Raw genomic sequence first — 18,239 nt, forward strand, 5'->3', positions numbered from 1 at the left:
TGTAAGTACCTAAGAATCTTTTTTATAGTTTTCAATGACTTGTGTTAAAGAGACTGGACACCCTTATCAATGCTCAAGTGAATAATTATTTGTTGTCCTTTGTGTTGTATGATGACAACACAACTATATAGACAACAACATGACAAGATTCTTTAGATGAAGAAGATTCTCCACAAATCTCCATAATAACCATCTTATGTGATTTTTCACTCTAACTGAACTAGTCATTTTTAATAAAATGAGCATTACATATGATTTATACACCTTTAAACTTGCTTGATATCTGGTTTCCTTCTTGTCCATAGTTAATGAGAAGTTTTAAGAATTGTATTGCTACGAATCACGCATCGGTCTTTAATGTGTACGTCCATAATGATAATAGCTAACAACACATTTATTTATAGCGTGTGAGGCATAGTATATATTTTTCTTATTTATCACGAATTTTTATCTCTTTTTTCACCTCCATTAAATCACAGCAGAACGGACAGTATCAAAAAACAATCCAAAATGTTTTTTTATAAAATAACCCAACATGTATTTCAAGCATTAGGTATATATAAGGAGACAATTTCAATTATTTTAATAATCATATAAGTTTTTTCTATAAATATCTACATTTAGACATCTTTCTTATCTCAAACTTTCAATCGATAATTGAAGAAAAAGAAAGAGTGATAATAATAGTTAAGTATGTCTGGTGTAGATGCCAAATATGAGTTGCATAGAAATGTTGCAGATTTTCAACCTAGCATTTGGGGAAATTACTTCCTTCAATATGCTTCAGAATCTATGGTATGTACATAAAATTATATGTACATTTTGATTAGATGAATAAGTTTTTTTTTTCAAAACCCTGCAGGAATTAGATGGAAATATTGAAGCAGAAATTGAAAAATTAAGATCCTATGTGAGAAAGCTGCTTGTGTCAAAGAATGAGAAGCCCTTAGAAAATGTTCATTTGATTGATTCAATATGCCGCTTGGGTGTTGACCATTACTTTGAACATGAGATTGAAGAGATTTTGCAATATATTCATAATAATTATGTTGAAAATGGAGAAATTACTTTACCAGAAGACAACCTTTGCTCTCTCAGTGTGCTATTTAGGTTGCTCAGGCAACAAGGACTTTACATTTCTCCAAGTAATATATTCTCTGCTTATTTTTAATCCATCTTTCCATTAGGAATATTTATATATAGATAACAACAACAGACAAATTTTTTATTAATCATATTTTTTCCACGGTTCAAATTAAATACTATAGGGTTAAGATGTTATTTTAGGTATTTTATTATTTTGCTATAATTTTTTTTGTATATCAAAATTTTAAAAAATCAATTAAATTTGAAATTATTTAAAATAATTTTTTGAGATAAATTCTTTTGAAAAAAATTATCATTTTGACTATGTCTTTTTTTTTTTTTTTTGACTGAACATTTTGACTATGTCTTAATCTTCAGTAATGTATATTTATGTTATAAGTTGTTGAAATTAATCTTTTAATTTATAAATAATGAATTTTTTTTAATATTTTAAATAATGTTTTTATAAAAATTATTTTTGAAAAAACAAAAAAAAATCTTTTTTTTTTAAAGTTAAAACAAACTAGTCCAAAATTATGTTGTTCTTCTAAACTTTTATTTAACTATTTTGTTGATTGGTAAAACAATAGGTGTATTCAACAAATTCAAGGATGAGCAAGGAAATTTCAGTGAAAAAATTATCAAGGATATTGAAGGGATGATAAGCTTATATGAAGCCACACATTTGATGATGCATGGAGAGGACATTTTGGAAGAAGCAATGGTTTTCACTACCACTCACCTTGAGTCCATTGCCAACCAATTGAGCCATTCTCATGCAATACAAGTGAAACACAGCTTAAGACAACCTATTTATAAGAATTTGCCAAGGCTTGAAGCACGAAGATTCATTTCTATATACGAGCAAGACCCTTTCCATGATAAAAATTTACTTACTTTGGCAAAATTAGACTTCAATATGCTCCAAAGCCTACATCAAAAAGAATTTGGTAATATTTGCAAGTAAGGACTTCCATCATACGCTTATTCGAAACTAAGAAAAAATTTCGTGTGAATAATATTATTGTTTTTATTATAGATGGTGGAAAGAGTTGGATGCACGTAATAAACTACCTTATTCTAGAGATCGGGTCTCAGAAGCTTGCTTTTGGGCATTGGGAATAAATTTTGAGTCGCAATATTCTACCTCAAGAAAAATCATGGCAAAATTAATAATAATAGAGACTATGTTGGATGATGTTATCAATATATGTTTCAATCGAGAGGACCGAGGCTGGAATCGTGAACGGAATCACTTTCCTTAAAGTATTTCAAGCACTCCCGAAATGTCTTAGAGTTTTGATGCAGGAATACCCAGGATAATTCAGCCTTATCGAGTTTGCGCAAGACCGGCGAAAACTCGAATGCAGCGAAGAACGATCTGGAATTATTCAGAGGATTTTCGGAATTTTGTGATGTGATTTCTGAATGCGGAATCAACTTTATATAGGCCACGAAAATGTTTGTTTCAAAGGTTGCGACCCTTAATGAAACAATATATTTTCAAAAGTTATGACTGTTGCACATAGACAGATTCATGCACCATTTGCATGGTTTCAATTCTGCATGGTTTCGTGAACAGTTGCCTCCTTTCCGATTCAAAATTCAAATCATGTACACTGAGCAAAATATAGCACCCGGCCGAAGGCCGGCCGTCGCCCGCCGGAGCCGCCTCATTAACGCCGCGAATAGCCCGATCGCTCCGATGCGACGTGCCTAAGTGCTCAAGTGCCGTCTACAAGCCGCCACTAGCGCCTCTACGCCCACGCCCCGGACCCGGACCCGGACCCGGACCCGGACCCGGAGTCGGAGTCGGAGTCGGAGCCGGAGCCGGTGTCGCCGGTGGCGACACCGGCGAGTGGTTGTAGGATTGGGACAAGTGGCAATAATGCTTGGGACCACCACATTTGTCAATGTGGCACTTTATCCTCTTTTGTCCTTTTGTTGAGTTAATGTCATTAATTCTTTTATAAGGACTTTGAAAATGAGTGAATCTTCCAATGTGGGACTTTATTACATGCATTTATTAGCATTTACTCATTTTCACCATTTGTCATTTTAGAACACACTTGTAATCATTATATCTTTTAATAATTACAACAATCCCCCACTTGTTCTAATAATGACAATTCCAATTCCAGAATATAGAAGATAAAAGTGTTAATACAGTTAGGTATCTTTCGATTTGAACTTAACCTTAGTAAAGACAACGCAAAGTCTAATCGGAATGTTAGGTAGCTATGCTTTGAACCATTATCCCATGTGATTAGACCGGCATTGCTATACACACACTTTTAAGGTTTTCTTCGCCTACATATCTCGCCTAGCACTATTTATGGCCATGTGCTTTTCCTGTTTTCATGAATTTTTCATGAGAGAAACTCCAACTCTCACTTTGAGACGGCACCATCTCGAAATTCACATAGGTGAAGTTTTATCTCTATATCCTCGATATAGTACTTCATTAAGAGTTTCCTTAAAACTCAACCCTCAATTATGTAATAGTCAACATTATCACGAAATGTTGTACCAACTTCCAAATCAACGACTTGTTGTTACCCATTGAATCTTAGGTTAAGATGTATTAACTTCAGATTGGGTTGCTATCATTGTCGGAACCCTTATTCAAGGAGTTTTAATCCCATACCTTTCGAGGTAGACTTTACTAAATCTCTGGCCAGTGGTTTAGTAAAAGGATCAGCCAAATTATAGCTCGTTTGTATATATGTCAGTGAAATGATCCCATCCTTTATCATTTTTCTCACGAGAGAATGTCTCAGACCTATGTGCCTAGACTTTCCATTGTATACTTCACTGAATGCTCTAGCCAGGGTGGCTTGACTATCACAATGTATCAACACCTTTGAAACATTATCTTTAGCTAATGGAACCTCTAATAAGAGATCCCTCAACCATTCTGCTTCTTGTCCAGCAGACGCCAGAGCCACAAACTCTGATTCCATGGTTGAAAGAGTAATGCATGTTTGTTTCTTGCTTTTCCAAGAAATCGCACCTCCAGCTAATGTGAATATCCACCCAGTTGTAGATTTATAATCTCCAACACTTGATATCCAACTTGCGTCAGTATATCCTTCTAGTATGGCAGGAAATTTACCATAATGAAGACCAAGGTTTTTAGTCCTTGACAAATATCCAAAAATCCTTGTTATTGCCTTCCAATGTTCATCATTTGGATTACTAGTAAATCTACTCATTTTACTAACAGCAAATGCTATGTCTGGTCTAGTACATTGCATTAAGTACATTAGACATCCAATGGCACTTGCATATTCCAATTGTGCCACGGATCTTCCATTGTTCTTTTGAAGTTTGACACTAGGATCAAACGGAGTGGTTACTTCCTTGAAGTTAAGGTGTTTGAACTTTTCCAACATTTTTTCAATATAATGTGTTTGATTGAGTTCATAACCCCCACTATTTCGTCTTACTTTGATCCCTAGTATAGTGTCAACTAATCCAAGATCTTTCATCTTGAATGTGGAAGTTAGAAAACCTTTTGTTTCTAGGATTCCACTCATTTCATTGCTAATAATCAACATGTCATCAACATATAGACATAGAAAGATAATAGCATTTCCACACACCTTTGTGTACAAGCATTTGTCACAAGAGTTTGGAATGAAACCATTTGAAAGTATGGCAGTGTCAAATTTTTGGTGCCATTGTTTTGGTGCCTGTTTTAAACCATATAAAGATTTGACAAGTTTACATACCTTTTGTTCATTTCCATGAAGTGTGTAGCCTTCTGGTTGCTCCATATAGATTTCCTCGTCAAGATCGCCATTTAGGAATGCTGTTTTAACATCCATTTGATGTACAATAAGGTTGTTCAGGGAGGCTAGTGCAAACAAAATTCTAATCGTTGTAGTTTTTGCTACTGGTGCATATGTATCAAAATAATCGATACCTTCCTTTTGTCTAAATCCTTTTGCAACTAGTCTAGCCTTATAGGTGTTTAATGTACCATTACTGTGATACTTCTTCCTAAACACCCATTTACATCCGATGGGTCTTGATCCCTTCGGAAGATCAACTAGTTCCCAAGTATGGTTCGACATAATTGAATCCATTTCATCTTGGATAGCATCCTTCCAAAAAGAAGCATCTCTAGAAGTCATTGCTTCTTTATATGTTTTAGGATCATCTTCGATTTGAAGAATAATAGGAATTTTATGAACATCATTCTTGTTATTTCCTTCAATTAGAAAAACGGAAATAAGTTGAGAATCGATTTCATCCGGTCCTAGACCTTTATTTTTCCGTGCCCTTTTACTTCTTCTTGGTTCGGGTTGTGTTTCAACCATCCGAGTCGAATCATTGTCACAAGACTCTTTGATCGTGGGATTCTCTGGTTCTTTATTCTTGGTAATAAGATTTTCAAAGAATTCCACATCTCTAGATTCGACAATTACATTAGACTCTAAATTTAAAAGTCTATATGCTTTACTATTTGGTGCATATCCAATGAAAGCACATCTGATCCCTCGAGGACCTAATTTTGTTCTTTTGGGGTCCATATTTTTGTAATATGCGACACACCCCCACACTCTAAAATAATCAATATTTGGTGATCTTCCTTTCCATTTTTCATATGGAGAGATTCCAGTTGTTTTTAATGGAATTCTGTTCATTATGTGACATGCGGATAATAATGCTTCACCCCACAAATTAAATGGCAATTCTGAATGCATTAACATAGCATTAATCATTTCTTGATATGTTCTATTTTTTCTTTCGGCCATGCCATTTTGTTGTGGTGTGCGAGGCGCAGAACATTCATGTATAATGCCATATTCTTCACAATATGCATCAAATTCCGCCGAGAAGTATTCACCGCCTCTATCACTTCTAAGTACTTTTATGGTAGTACTTAATTGATTTTCAACTTCCGCTTTATATGTTTTAAAAGCATTAAAGGCATCGTCTTTATGCTTTAAGAGGTATACATGTGTGAATCTAGAACAATCATCAATGAATGTTATAAAATAACGATTTCCCCCACGGGTTAACATTCCATTGAATTCACACAAGTCAGAGTGCACAAGATCAAGAACATTTGTTTTTCTTTCAACACTTTTGAAAGGTTTCTTAATCATTTTAGACTTAACACATATTTCGCATTTTCCGAAATCATGAATGTTACATGATATCAATCCAGATTTAATTAGTCTATTCATAGTACTAATACCAATATGTGCTAATCTAGAGTGCCATAATGAAATAGATTCAAGCATATAAGCAGAATTAGAAATTTCATTAATAATATTATCAGTAGTACATAGTTTGATCATTCCCTCAGCGGAATATCCTTTTCCTACAAATATACCATTACGGGTCAATATTAACTTGCCCGATTCATACACAGATTTAATGCCAGGTTTTCCCAACAAGTCCCCACTAACGAGGTTTCTATTCATATCGGGAACATGAAGAACATTGATGAGAGTGACTTTCTTTCCAGAGGTGAAGTTGAGTTCGACGGATCCTGTTCCAACAACTCTTGATCGGACCTCATTGCCCATTTGTACCTCCTGTCCATCATTGACTTCGGTATAGGTTTTGAATGCCGCTTTATCATAAGACACATGTACAGTTGCACATGTATCATACCACCATCCTTGGACTTTTCCTTTGATGGCCATAATTTCGCTTACAGTAGCGATTATGTCGTCATTTGCATGAACAGCATTAACCTCATTTTTGGGCCTGTTGTGCCTGCAATCTCGAGCATAATGTCCGGGTTTGCCGCATGCATAGCATCCATTTTTAGTACCCCTTTGTCCACCAGAGTTTTTGAACCTGTTATGATCTTTCTTTGGACCAAGATGATTTTTTGTACCATCATACTTTTTCTTTCCCTTTGCAACAACAGCATTTGCCTTTGCAAATCCGGAGGACTCGGGCTTTTCACGATCCTTCGTCTCTTCCTCGATTCGAAGGTGTTTCTGGAGTTTCTCCAACGAGAGATCCTCGGAACTATGCAGCAATTTCTTTCTGTATCCTTTCCATGAAGGTGGCAATTTTGCTATGATTGCACCGACTTGGAAAGCCTCAGGAACATCAATTTTTACGGCCTTTATTTTATTCACGAGAACCTGTAACTCGTGTACTTGTGCAAGAATAGGCTTTGAATCCAACATTTTAAAGTCAAAGTATTTAGATATTAAGAACTTTTTCGTACCTTCTTCTTCGGCTTTAAATTTGAATTCAAGTGCCTTCCAGATTTCCTTTGCAGATGCGGTATCAGTGTAGAGATCATAGAGACGATCGGATAATGTGTTCAGAATGTGTCCACGGCACAGCAATTCATCTTCCTTACGTTTCTTTCTCTCCTTCTTTATTTCATCGGTGTCATCTGGAGTGGGTTCTGGAATTTCCTCCAAGTCAGGATCCAAGACATATTGAATTTTCAGAGTAGTCAGGAGAAAGGTCATTTTGTCAGCCCAACGGGTATAGTTTGTTCCATCAAAACGATCTAGTTTCACAAGATCCTGGTTCATGAGTTTGATGCTTGAAACAGAAGCGTCGGCGGCCATGGTTGATAATACTTTAAGATTGTTATCAATATATGTTTCAATCGAGAGGACCGAGGCTGGAATCGTGAACGGAATCACTTTCCTTAAAGTATTTCAAGCACTCCCGAAATGTCTTAGAGTTTTGATGCAGGAATACCCAGGATAATTCAGCCTTATCGAGTTTGCGCAAGACCGGCGAAAACTCGAATGCAGCGAAGAACGATCTGGAATTATTCAGAGGATTTTCGGAATTTTGTGATGTGATTTCTGAATGCGGAATCAACTTTATATAGGCCACGAAAATGTTTGTTTCAAAGGTTGCGACCCTTAATGAAACAATATATTTTCAAAAGTTATGACTGTTGCACATAGACAGATTCATGCACCATTTGCATGGTTTCAATTCTGCATGGTTTCGTGAACAGTTGCCTCCTTTCCGATTCAAAATTCAAATCATGTACACTGAGCAAAATATAGCACCCGGCCTAAGTGCTCAAGTGCCGTCTACAAGCCGCCACTAGCGCCTCTACGCCCACGCCCACGCCCCGGACCCGGACCCGGACCCGGAGTCGGAGTCGGAGTCGGAGCCGGAGCCGGTGTCGCCGGTGGCGACACCGGCGAGTGGTTGTAGGATTGGGACAAGTGGCAATAATGCTTGGGACCACCACATTTGTCAATGTGGCACTTTATCCTCTTTTGTCCTTTTGTTGAGTTAATGTCATTAATTCTTTTATAAGGACTTTGAAAATGAGTGAATCTTCCAATGTGGGACTTTATTACATGCATTTATTAGCATTTACTCATTTTCACCATTTGTCATTTTAGAACACACTTGTAATCATTATATCTTTTAATAATTACAACAGATGATACATATGATGCATTTGGAACAATCGATGAATTAGAACTTTTTACTAAGGCAATTGAAAGGTTAGTTATATATATATATATATATATATATATATATATATATATATATATATATATATATATATATATATATATATATATATATATATATATATATATATATATATATATATATAATTCATATTTATTTATTTTTTAAAAATTAATAAAAATTATTTTCAGGTGGAATATTTGTGATTTGGACAATCTTCCCTATTACATGAAGTTTCTCTAGAATTTTCTTTGACCTTTATGAAGAAATAGAGGAGAAAATGATAAAAGAAGGAAGAGTGTATGCATTAACCTACTTCAAGAAATTAGTATGAGTCTTTTTTCTTCTTTTCATTATTTAGTGAATGATTTTGTGATTTATTACTCTGCCTAGGGTTTTTGTTTGCTACTTCATTGTGTCGGTTCTTACATCGGTTAAAGAAAAACCGATGTAATAAACCAATCGATAAATCTCAAATTTCAATTAGTGAAGGTCTAAATATCCATGTCATGCATTTTTTATATTTAAATATGATTTGATTTTGTCTATAGAATTATTTTTTTAGTTTAACATCTTTAATTTTAATTAACAATTAATAATTTGTCATTAAAAAAACTAATTAAATACTTATTATATATAAGCATTTTGGTTGCAGTTTTTAAAATACGTTCAAGGGTATATGATTGAGGCTAGATGGTTAAGCAATAATTACAAACCAACATTAGAAGAGTATATTCATATATCAAGAGAAACTTCTGGTTATGCACTGATGACAACAACTTGGTTCATTTGTATGGGAGATATTGCTACAGAGGACATTTTCAAGTGGATATCAAATGCGCCAAAAATAATGAATGCTTCTGCTATCCTTTGTAGACTAATGGATGATATTGTGTCCTACGAGGTATATATCTATACAAAAATTCATAATAATATTTGCTTTATTCTAACTATATAAGCACTTACATGAATTATTATTATTGTTTGAATATAGTTTGAAAAGAAAAGAGATCATATTTGCTCATTCATGGATTGCTATATGATGAAATATAATGTTTCTATGGAAGTTGCCATTCAAGAAGGTAGAAAAAGAATTTCTGATGCTTGGAAAGATATCAATGAGGCAATTTCTATGCCAACTGAAGTTCCAATGTCTTTTCTGAAAAGCATTTTAAATCTCTCGCGTTTTATAGATGTGGTTTATAAAGACAAAGATAACTTTACAAATCCTGAAGGAGAAATGAAGACATTCATTAAAGCTTTGCTTATTGATCCAGTGTAGATTTGAGCTTGAGTTTTAGTCTTTCTATGCATTGCACTTTTACTTTAAATAAAAATAAAGTGTGTGGTGTGGTGTGATTTTGTTTTGTTGAATAGAAAGTTTGTGTTAAAGTTTTTAATAGAAACAATATTTTATTTAGAGGAGACATTTGTGTTGTAGGATAAGTGGTGAATAACATCTAAGTAGTTGTTTGGACTTAACATATCATTGGATTGAAATTTGTAAGTTGTTCAAATTTCTATGATTGGGATCAAGGGTTGATTGCCAGTGAGCAGATTGGGGAAGCTGGAAGATTCAAGAAGCATGAATCGAGTAAATGTTTCGTAGAAGAGTTTGGCATTAAATTGTATACAAGTCAAAATTCAGATAAGAGACTTATTTTTCTCAGCATTATTGTAGATTAGTGATTGTATGAACTCTTGCAACATTTGTAAAATAAAAAGGAACATAACAGGTTCTAATAGGAAACCAAGCAAAATGAGGACGAACGTCGAACCATTATATATCCTAGTGTACTTTCTATCTCTCTCCCTCCCTCTCTCTCTCTCACTAACTCTTGTATTTAATTTTCGTAGGATATTGCATGCTTAGGTCATCAATTTTTAGCATTGTTTCAATTTAATTGGTAGCGATTTATTACGTAAGGTTAAGTTTTGTTAGAATTAGTACCTAATTGAGCTTTAGTGGTGATTAAATTCTTGAAAAATAATGTTGTTAAAGTTTGATCATAATTGAAACATTGTATATAATATGACACATGGTATAATATACAATCATTTAATTAATCATTATTGCATAATTTGTGAGTTTTGTGACTTGTGTATTTGTCAACGTGGTTGAATTCCACTAAAGCCATGAATCTCTATTTTCTCTTTAAGACTTCCACGCGTATTTTTGAAAAACCTCTGATATTTTATTTTTTAGAAAATCTGACAAATTTTATTTTAAGGGTCTATTCAACCCCGCCCCTCTAGACCGTTTCTCTGCTCCATATTGTCACCCAATAAAAAGTCACACAATAGAACTTCCTTACGCAACATTAATCATCAAACTCCTAGGAATATTCAATGTTGATACAATGAGAGAAACCATAGACTCGTCCAACAACAAAAGGATTACATATACGACGCTCATAAAGATAAAGGTTCTCATCAAACATGGATAATTGCATGGTGACCCAATAATCAAAGAAGAAGAGGAACTAGAAGAAATAAAGACACAAAGATTAACAAAGTTTTGCATATATGTCATAACTTAGCCAAAGATATGGCAATAGACTCAATTATGTGTCTAACTTATTTTGTTTGTTCCAAAATTTCCTGTTTTCCACATTACTTTTAATTCTGTAATCTTCCTTGTTCTTTGTACTTTGAATTTTAGCAACCTTAAATTAATAAAAGAGTGATGTTTGCATATTGAAATTTTTCGCAATTGCATTTTTAACCCACCTTTTAAATTTTGACAAAGGGGTGGGGGAAGTATACTCTCTACTTAATTAATTAACAGTAAATTTAATTACTCCGAACATATATTTTTTATTTCTTTTATCACCTTTTTGAGAGATGTGTTGTCATCATTACAAAAGGGGAAGAATGTGGAACAATGTTTTTGCTAGATAATGATCAAGGAAGCTCTCTTGAATATGAATATGCTTTTGATAATGACAACTAATCTGTGATAATAACAACCAAAGTGCAAACATAATAGGCAGATATAAATGCAAGAAAACAAAGATCTTCTGATGATGGCACTCAATTATAATAAATCTCAAACCTCATCTACATGAAGAATTCAAGTAAATGGTTGGAGTATAACTGAATTATTTGACAAATCTTGAAGCTTCAGAGTATGGAAGAGATGAAGTGAGAAAGCTCGATTCAATCCTGCCTGCAACTCAGATTCAATTGTTTATGCATATGCTACACACCATAGCTCGAATTCGGCATTTTATGCATGTAAATGTAATGTAACATATTATTGAAGATGAACATTATGCATACGCAATAAAGGGGGGGAAATTAAGAAGCAGCTAATAAATGAGCTGTAACAAAACATGTTTAATATGTTGTGAGGTGTTATTCCAACTCAACTTTTTACTTCTCTTAAACCCTTTTCAAGGACAATATGATTATTTATTTCACTTCCTTTTCACCCCTTTTAACTTTGCTGCAACTCTTTTTCTTTATTGCCTTTTTCAATATGGAAAAAAGAGGTTGTTAATCCTTTAGTGGTCCTCATGTTCTGCTTGGAAACTCACAATATTGATACATATATCCCATACTTCTTTATTGTGTAATAACTGAACTTTACAACATGTTACTTACAACCTTTGCCCCCAAAAAATGAATAAATCATCACATAACTATTTACATTTTACCTTATAATCTACTTGCTCGAATCGACTACACAACGAAAAAATAATCGATGTGGAACATGTACATAGTTGAATTATGACTCCTCTTGAACTCCCCTTCCCCTGCAACGAACGATGATTAGCGCGGTTGATACTTGTCAGAGTAATATATTGTAGTCGATATCAACTTTCTGAAAAGAACGAAAAACATTTTAGATGTGTATGTAAAAAAACAAGTTGCAGCATGTAGCTTCTAATGAATATGAAAGATGATGCTTACAGTAACTACATAAGGTCGTAGCTGAGATCCGTTACGCTGAATTCTTCAACCGAAGACCGAGTTAACATCAGCTGTTGTGTGTAGCTAGTACTGCAGGGTGTCGATAATAGATGTTACTTTCATGCTATGACCCGAAATTGAAGACGCGTGCGACTGCCATATAGAGTTGCTCTTCTTCGAATGGCTTTGACACGTAGTCGTCCATCCCACATTTTTTGCATTCTTCATTTGATGCCGGAGTTACATGAGCTGTCATAGCTAATATTGGAGTGTGCCAATGAGAATTGTTGCCAAAAGTCTCTGCCGATGCTTGCCCGCGAGCGAGTTTTTCATTTACCTCGTTCTCCATATACCGGATTTGCCTCGTCACCTCAAAACTGCAACATAAAGAAGAAAATACTGATAAATTACGAGTTTATAATTTCATCACAACCAATCATGAACGAGAATAGGAAGATTTCTTACCCATCCATTTCTGGCATTTGGAGATCCATGAAACAAGCATCAAAATTATGCGGTGGTTTAAGCATCTTTAGAGCAACCTTACCGCCCTCAACACAGGTTACTACTGCTCCGTATTTTCGCAGAACACCTTCTGCAACTTTTCGGTTCACCGCATTATCATCAACCACCAAAATTCGTTTGTGTGTTAATAAATTTCCAAGTTTGGATAATTTCTTTCTAGTGATTTGCTTTCTCCCAGCTCCGGACGATGACCTGTAGTATCGAATCAAAGCATTTAGCCAAAGAGGCTTCATTAGTATATCATCTATGATACCAACTGACTTTAGCTCGTTGCGTTCGCTGAAGCTTAGATGGGCGGACAGGAGAAAAATCTTTGAAAATTTTAACGGGTCCTCTTTGATGCCATTGTGTTCGTGTTTCTTGATTTCAAATAAGCTACTACTTTCCTTGTCCCAAGAATCCTTCTCTATAAGAATCATGGCCAACTGTACTGACATACTGAAGAATTAACGAACCGAAACAAAAGTAAAAAAAGTAGTAAATAATAGCTTGTGATCTGAATGTTTATCTTAAACTGAAAAAGCGAAACATTACCTTGAGTTGCAAGTTTCGGATAGATGGAATTTTACATCCACACACATCCCTAACCTCTGTAGGTGATATCGTGTAACCTCGGCTCGAACTTTTCTTCTATCTACTACTAATGCTTTCAATCCTTGAAACTCGGGATTGTTCTTCTGCAACTTATCATCCCGAGATTCGGTTACTCCTTTTCTGAAATTTCCAGTAAACGAAAAAGTACTTCCGATTTCAGGCTCACTTACAAATCCAATTTCTCCTCCCATGAGGTCAACTAGACATTTACTAATGCTCAATCCTATTCCAGTTCCACCGTATGTTCGAGATGTAGAACTATCAGCCTGCATAAAAGGTGTAAATATGCGGCTTTGTGCATCGGTAGGAATTCCGATACCAGTGTCCTCAACCGTTACTAGTAGTTGAATAGTTTCAGATTCATCCGCCAAATTTAACTTCTTAAAATTTTCCCAGCTTTTCCATCTGTTGCCTACAGGAAATCCACTCAACGTGTTACATGATCCTTCTGATATATCGTGGCTCGTGTTTAAGCCTTCTCTCAGCACTGGATCCATGATATGAAGTGGATTCTTCACTTCGTTTGAAAGATGAATCGACACAAAAACATGTCCTTTATCGTGAGTGAACTGAAATGCACCAAGTAAAATAATTAACAGATATTATAAAATGGCAATGGTTAGAAGAGAAGATAGTGCAATGTGAAATATAGCGAACCTTAAGTGAGTTTCCGACAAGATTGGTAATTATTTGCCGGAAGCGTTTAGGATCGCCGATGACAACCTGAGGTACTTGGTTGGACGCGTAAACAGCCAACTGTGTCCAACCAAAGTTTATGTAAGACTTCTTAATACCGAAATAATAGGAGGTACAAAACAAAGTAAAGTATATAAAGTTTGGGTTTTACCTCAATTCGTTTTTCAATGGCTTTTTCAGAGAAATGTGATAGAACTTCATCGAGAATAGCATGTGGATGAAAAGCTACAGATTCGAGTTCAAGTCTTCCTGCTTCGATCTTAGCTTGTTCAAGAACCTCACTTATGACCGATATAAGATCTTTACCACTGTCATGAGCAGTTTGGGCACAATCGATCTGATTGTCATCGAGGTCAGTATCCATCAACATTTGCAGCATACCTAAAACACCATTCATTGGAGTCCTGATCTCATGCGAAACTGTCGCAAGAAACTGAGATTTTGCGACATCTGCAGCCTCAGCGCGAACCATGAGCTCTTTCATCCGACGATAGTCATCCTCTACTTGAGCTATTCGATTTATTGCCGCATGAAATATATGTCCAAGAAGCAAGGTAATAACAAATACCGCCACAGATGCATTGAATGCCATCCAAGGAAATGGAGGCATATGCTTGAACCTGGTGAAAAAATTGGAAATATACCGATATGACAATTCAATTCTTGTTTGATCATAAAATAGGACTTTATAGTGAAAACAAACCTGCAATGCATCTCATGTTTTCGTAGCGGATCCCCAAAATCTAGACCGCTTACGTGTAGTAGGCCAGTATCAACAACATCGGTACCATACATTGTAATATACGCAGATGCATTAGTTGTGTCATAAACATTAACAACAATGGTTTGCTTGCTGGCAAGTTGGTGAAGAAGCTTGTCCACAAGTGATGGAACATCATAAGATGCGCCCAAATACCCGACAGTAGCTTCGATACGCTGTTCGGGTGTAGCATCTGGAGGAAGCTTAGAGCCATAGACAGCAAATGTAAGCACAACGCCTAGGTGGTTAGACTTTAGAAGCTTGAAAGGGGATGTCAGAACACCCTTTCCGGAAGCCCTTGCTCGCAAAATATTCTCCCGATCTTCCTATATAACAATGCAACAGTATATTTTACTATAGATCAAAATATGATTACAAGTAAAGAGCATTTCAGGTGATAGCAAAATACGAAAGGCGCACCTTCCCTGACATCATGTCAATAGATACAATATGAGAAACAGTTTCTTGAGCAAATATGACCGGTGCATATTCATCTTGAATGGGCGCCGGATCCAAGTTTTCTGGAATACAATCTTGAACTAATGCCTCGTTCTCGGTTTCCATTTTCTTAATTGTCCACCCATGCTGCTTCTCAAAATTCATCCTATCTGAATGCAGAACTTTCAAAGCATAAGCAACGCCACTAGTAAGTGGTCTCTCAAACGCGGAACTCTCGGTATATTCTCCGAAAATATTCTGTAATGAAACACAAGCTTCGATGTTACTTTTTCGATAAACTCTATCTCTCCGATTACTTTCCTTAAAACATACTAATAATATTAAGTATAAGTAGATGCTACCTGGTCAACTGCAGAAGGATGTTTACCATGATGAAACGTAGACACAAGAATAGCGAGAGCGTGAACATGGTTCAAGCTCACGTTAAATTGATCTTGCAGCATACCAGCTCGTTCATCACACATAGTGGCAAGCATTTCTTCTCTTCTTTGCACAATGTCGGAACTCAGGTACCAAAATAGCCACACGGAACCGACAATTCCAAGTGAGACGAAAATATCTAGCAACTTTTTCCTCCACCTCCCAGAAGCCTTCGAATGACCATGCATCAAATGTTGAAGCGGCTTGTGTTGACCAGTAGAATTATCTTGACCTAGCTTCTCCCTTCGACTCCTACTTATTAAACAGAAGCCAGACAACTTGAGCGACATTATAATTACAATAACAATCCCACAGAGCAAAACATTAACCAACTTGGACCACGGCGCAAAATCCAATGTCACGTATGTTTTCCACGGGTATGAGAATGGTAATCCAGTCCTTGCCTCAACGAAATCATCACGAACCGGGCATTGTTCTAGAGACTCTTCAACACATCTACTCTCCTTCGGACAAATTGAATGTGGAGTATTGACTATGCCACTGCTTAACAGTATTTGAAGCCTTTTTTCATCAATACAGTTGGACAAAATCTGCATTATCATAGATCATATTCATAACTGCAAAAGCCATTATTTTCTTTCAAAAATTGAAAATTATTATCAGAAAGAACAATTATTATACAGAAAAGTCCAATTAACCAAAAAAACTGAAAATTATTATCAGAAAGAAAGCTTATTTCACCTGATCTGATCCAGAGAACAAGGAAGCCAAAGCATGAAGCTGCTCTCTACTGACATTGTAACGTTGTAACAAGTCTTGTGTACTTTTTTCACAAGCTGCTTCATTAGTCAAAGGCTTATAATTGAAACTATTAAAGATAAACCAAACACTCCCTATAGCAACAAAAACCCAAAAGAGAAACTGTTTCCACAAACACGTCCAAGTAGAATTAGACACAAGTAAAGAAGACTCATTTCCTTTCCTAGATTTGATTTTCTGTGACAATCTTCCATTTGAACCAGAAACTCTTCCATTCACAGACATCCTTGAAAAAAAATTCACCAACTTTTTTTCAATAAGGATTCAAGGAAAAACTAAAAACCACTTCTTTGGTAGAACATTCAAAAAAACTGAACAACCAAAGACTCAAAAGCAAAAATTGAAGCAAACCCAGAATTCCAAACACAAAACCCACTTCAGAAAACTCATAAAGTTCGATGCTTTATGAACAGAAAAAGATAAAAAACAAAAGGGTAAAAATTTGGAAGAAACAAAACAAAACCCAATTCATGATATCTTAACAAACCAGTTCAAACATCAAACTATGGACTATATTGTCTTTGTGAGTGGTCCTCTAAAGTTTGTTTTTTTGCAATAATCACTTTAACACACAACACAAGAAGGTGAATCAGAGACAGTTGTATTGTCTTTTTTGGCAATCTCAGTGAGTAAGAGAAGAAAAAAATTGTAGTTTTTCTGAAACTGGTTGTTTCTGGTTCAGTGAACTCTGATGAACCCAAAAAAAGCATCAAGAGTGGAAGAAAGTGTCCATCACCTTGTAATTTTTGCTGAGATAATATTCACTTTTTTTGTTTTGTTTTTTCTCAAACTAAAAATAATCCTTTTTTTTCTTCTAATTAATCAATAGTTGAATATTATTTATTTTAATAAATTCAAGTTGTAACAATTGTTTGTTTGATTTATAAATATTAATAATTTATTTAAATTAATATATCATAAAAAATATAAATAAATTTTGACGAACCAATTATTTATCATCATCCAACTCAACTAATATATATTAATTGAATCAGTAAAAATGTATATGAAAGTAATATTTTTTATTCAACATTTGAATGAGATTATTTGGTTTAATTTTAAGTTAATTAAATCTGTTTGTTTTATGTAAAAATGATTTTAAATAAATTAATTTTAAAAAATTAACTTTGATGAAAATTAATTATAAATAAAATAATTTATACTCAAATATATTTATATAAAAATAGTATATAATAAAAAAATTTCTCTCTCTAGTTTGGTGGTGTGGGAAGCATTAGTTGAGAATGGAACATCATTATCTCATCATCACGTGGTGGGGGAAGCTTAAGCAAAAGCAAACAAAATTCCATTATTTAAAAAGAGGGTTGAATGATGAGATGAGAAGAGATATTTTGAACATATTGATTCACATGGTAGTTTATTTATTAGTATAATATTGGTTTTGAAAGAGTTGAAAAAGACATGACTTTGGTTGATGAGTGGTTTAAAATCAAGTACTCCAGCTGTGTAATACGGATTCATGACAGAAAAGATAAAGAGAGTCAGAAAAATAACAACAAAGCATTGCTACCTAGCTTCTGCTCAAACCTTGAGACTTGAGACACTG

The 18,239-nt window shown here is 34.9% G+C and overlaps 1 protein-coding gene and 1 pseudogene across 3 annotated transcripts; one reads left to right on the forward strand and one right to left on the reverse strand.

Moving 5' to 3' along the window:
• Positions 1-637: 637 nt before the first annotated feature.
• LOC131615653 ((-)-germacrene D synthase-like) lies at positions 638-9,997 on the forward strand (annotated as a pseudogene).
• Positions 9,998-12,066: 2,069 nt separating this feature from the next.
• On the reverse strand, positions 12,067-17,410 carry LOC131615654 (histidine kinase 2). 3 transcript variants are annotated; one of them, XM_058886800.1, is made up of 10 exons: positions 16,595-17,410; positions 15,814-16,443; positions 15,434-15,709; positions 14,957-15,339; positions 14,405-14,873; positions 14,215-14,313; positions 13,498-14,126; positions 12,904-13,401; positions 12,439-12,815; positions 12,067-12,345 (listed from the first exon to the last, which is right to left on the reverse strand). In XM_058886800.1, the coding sequence occupies exons 1-9, from the start codon at positions 16,895-16,897 to the stop codon at positions 12,563-12,565; spliced, it is 3,540 nt and encodes a 1,179-aa protein (XP_058742783.1). In that variant the 5' UTR covers positions 16,898-17,410; the 3' UTR covers positions 12,067-12,345; positions 12,439-12,562. The 3 variants fall into 3 exon arrangements, with proteins under 3 accessions (XP_058742783.1, XP_058742782.1, XP_058742784.1); XM_058886799.1 differs by having other exon boundaries at positions 12,067-12,349; XM_058886801.1 differs by having other exon boundaries at positions 12,067-12,349; positions 15,814-16,470; positions 16,595-16,719.
• Positions 17,411-18,239: the final 829 nt, after the last annotated feature.

This window comes from Vicia villosa, linkage group LG7 (genome assembly GCF_029867415.1).
Source record: "Vicia villosa cultivar HV-30 ecotype Madison, WI linkage group LG7, Vvil1.0, whole genome shotgun sequence".
NCBI lineage: Eukaryota > Viridiplantae > Streptophyta > Magnoliopsida > Fabales > Fabaceae > Vicia > Vicia villosa.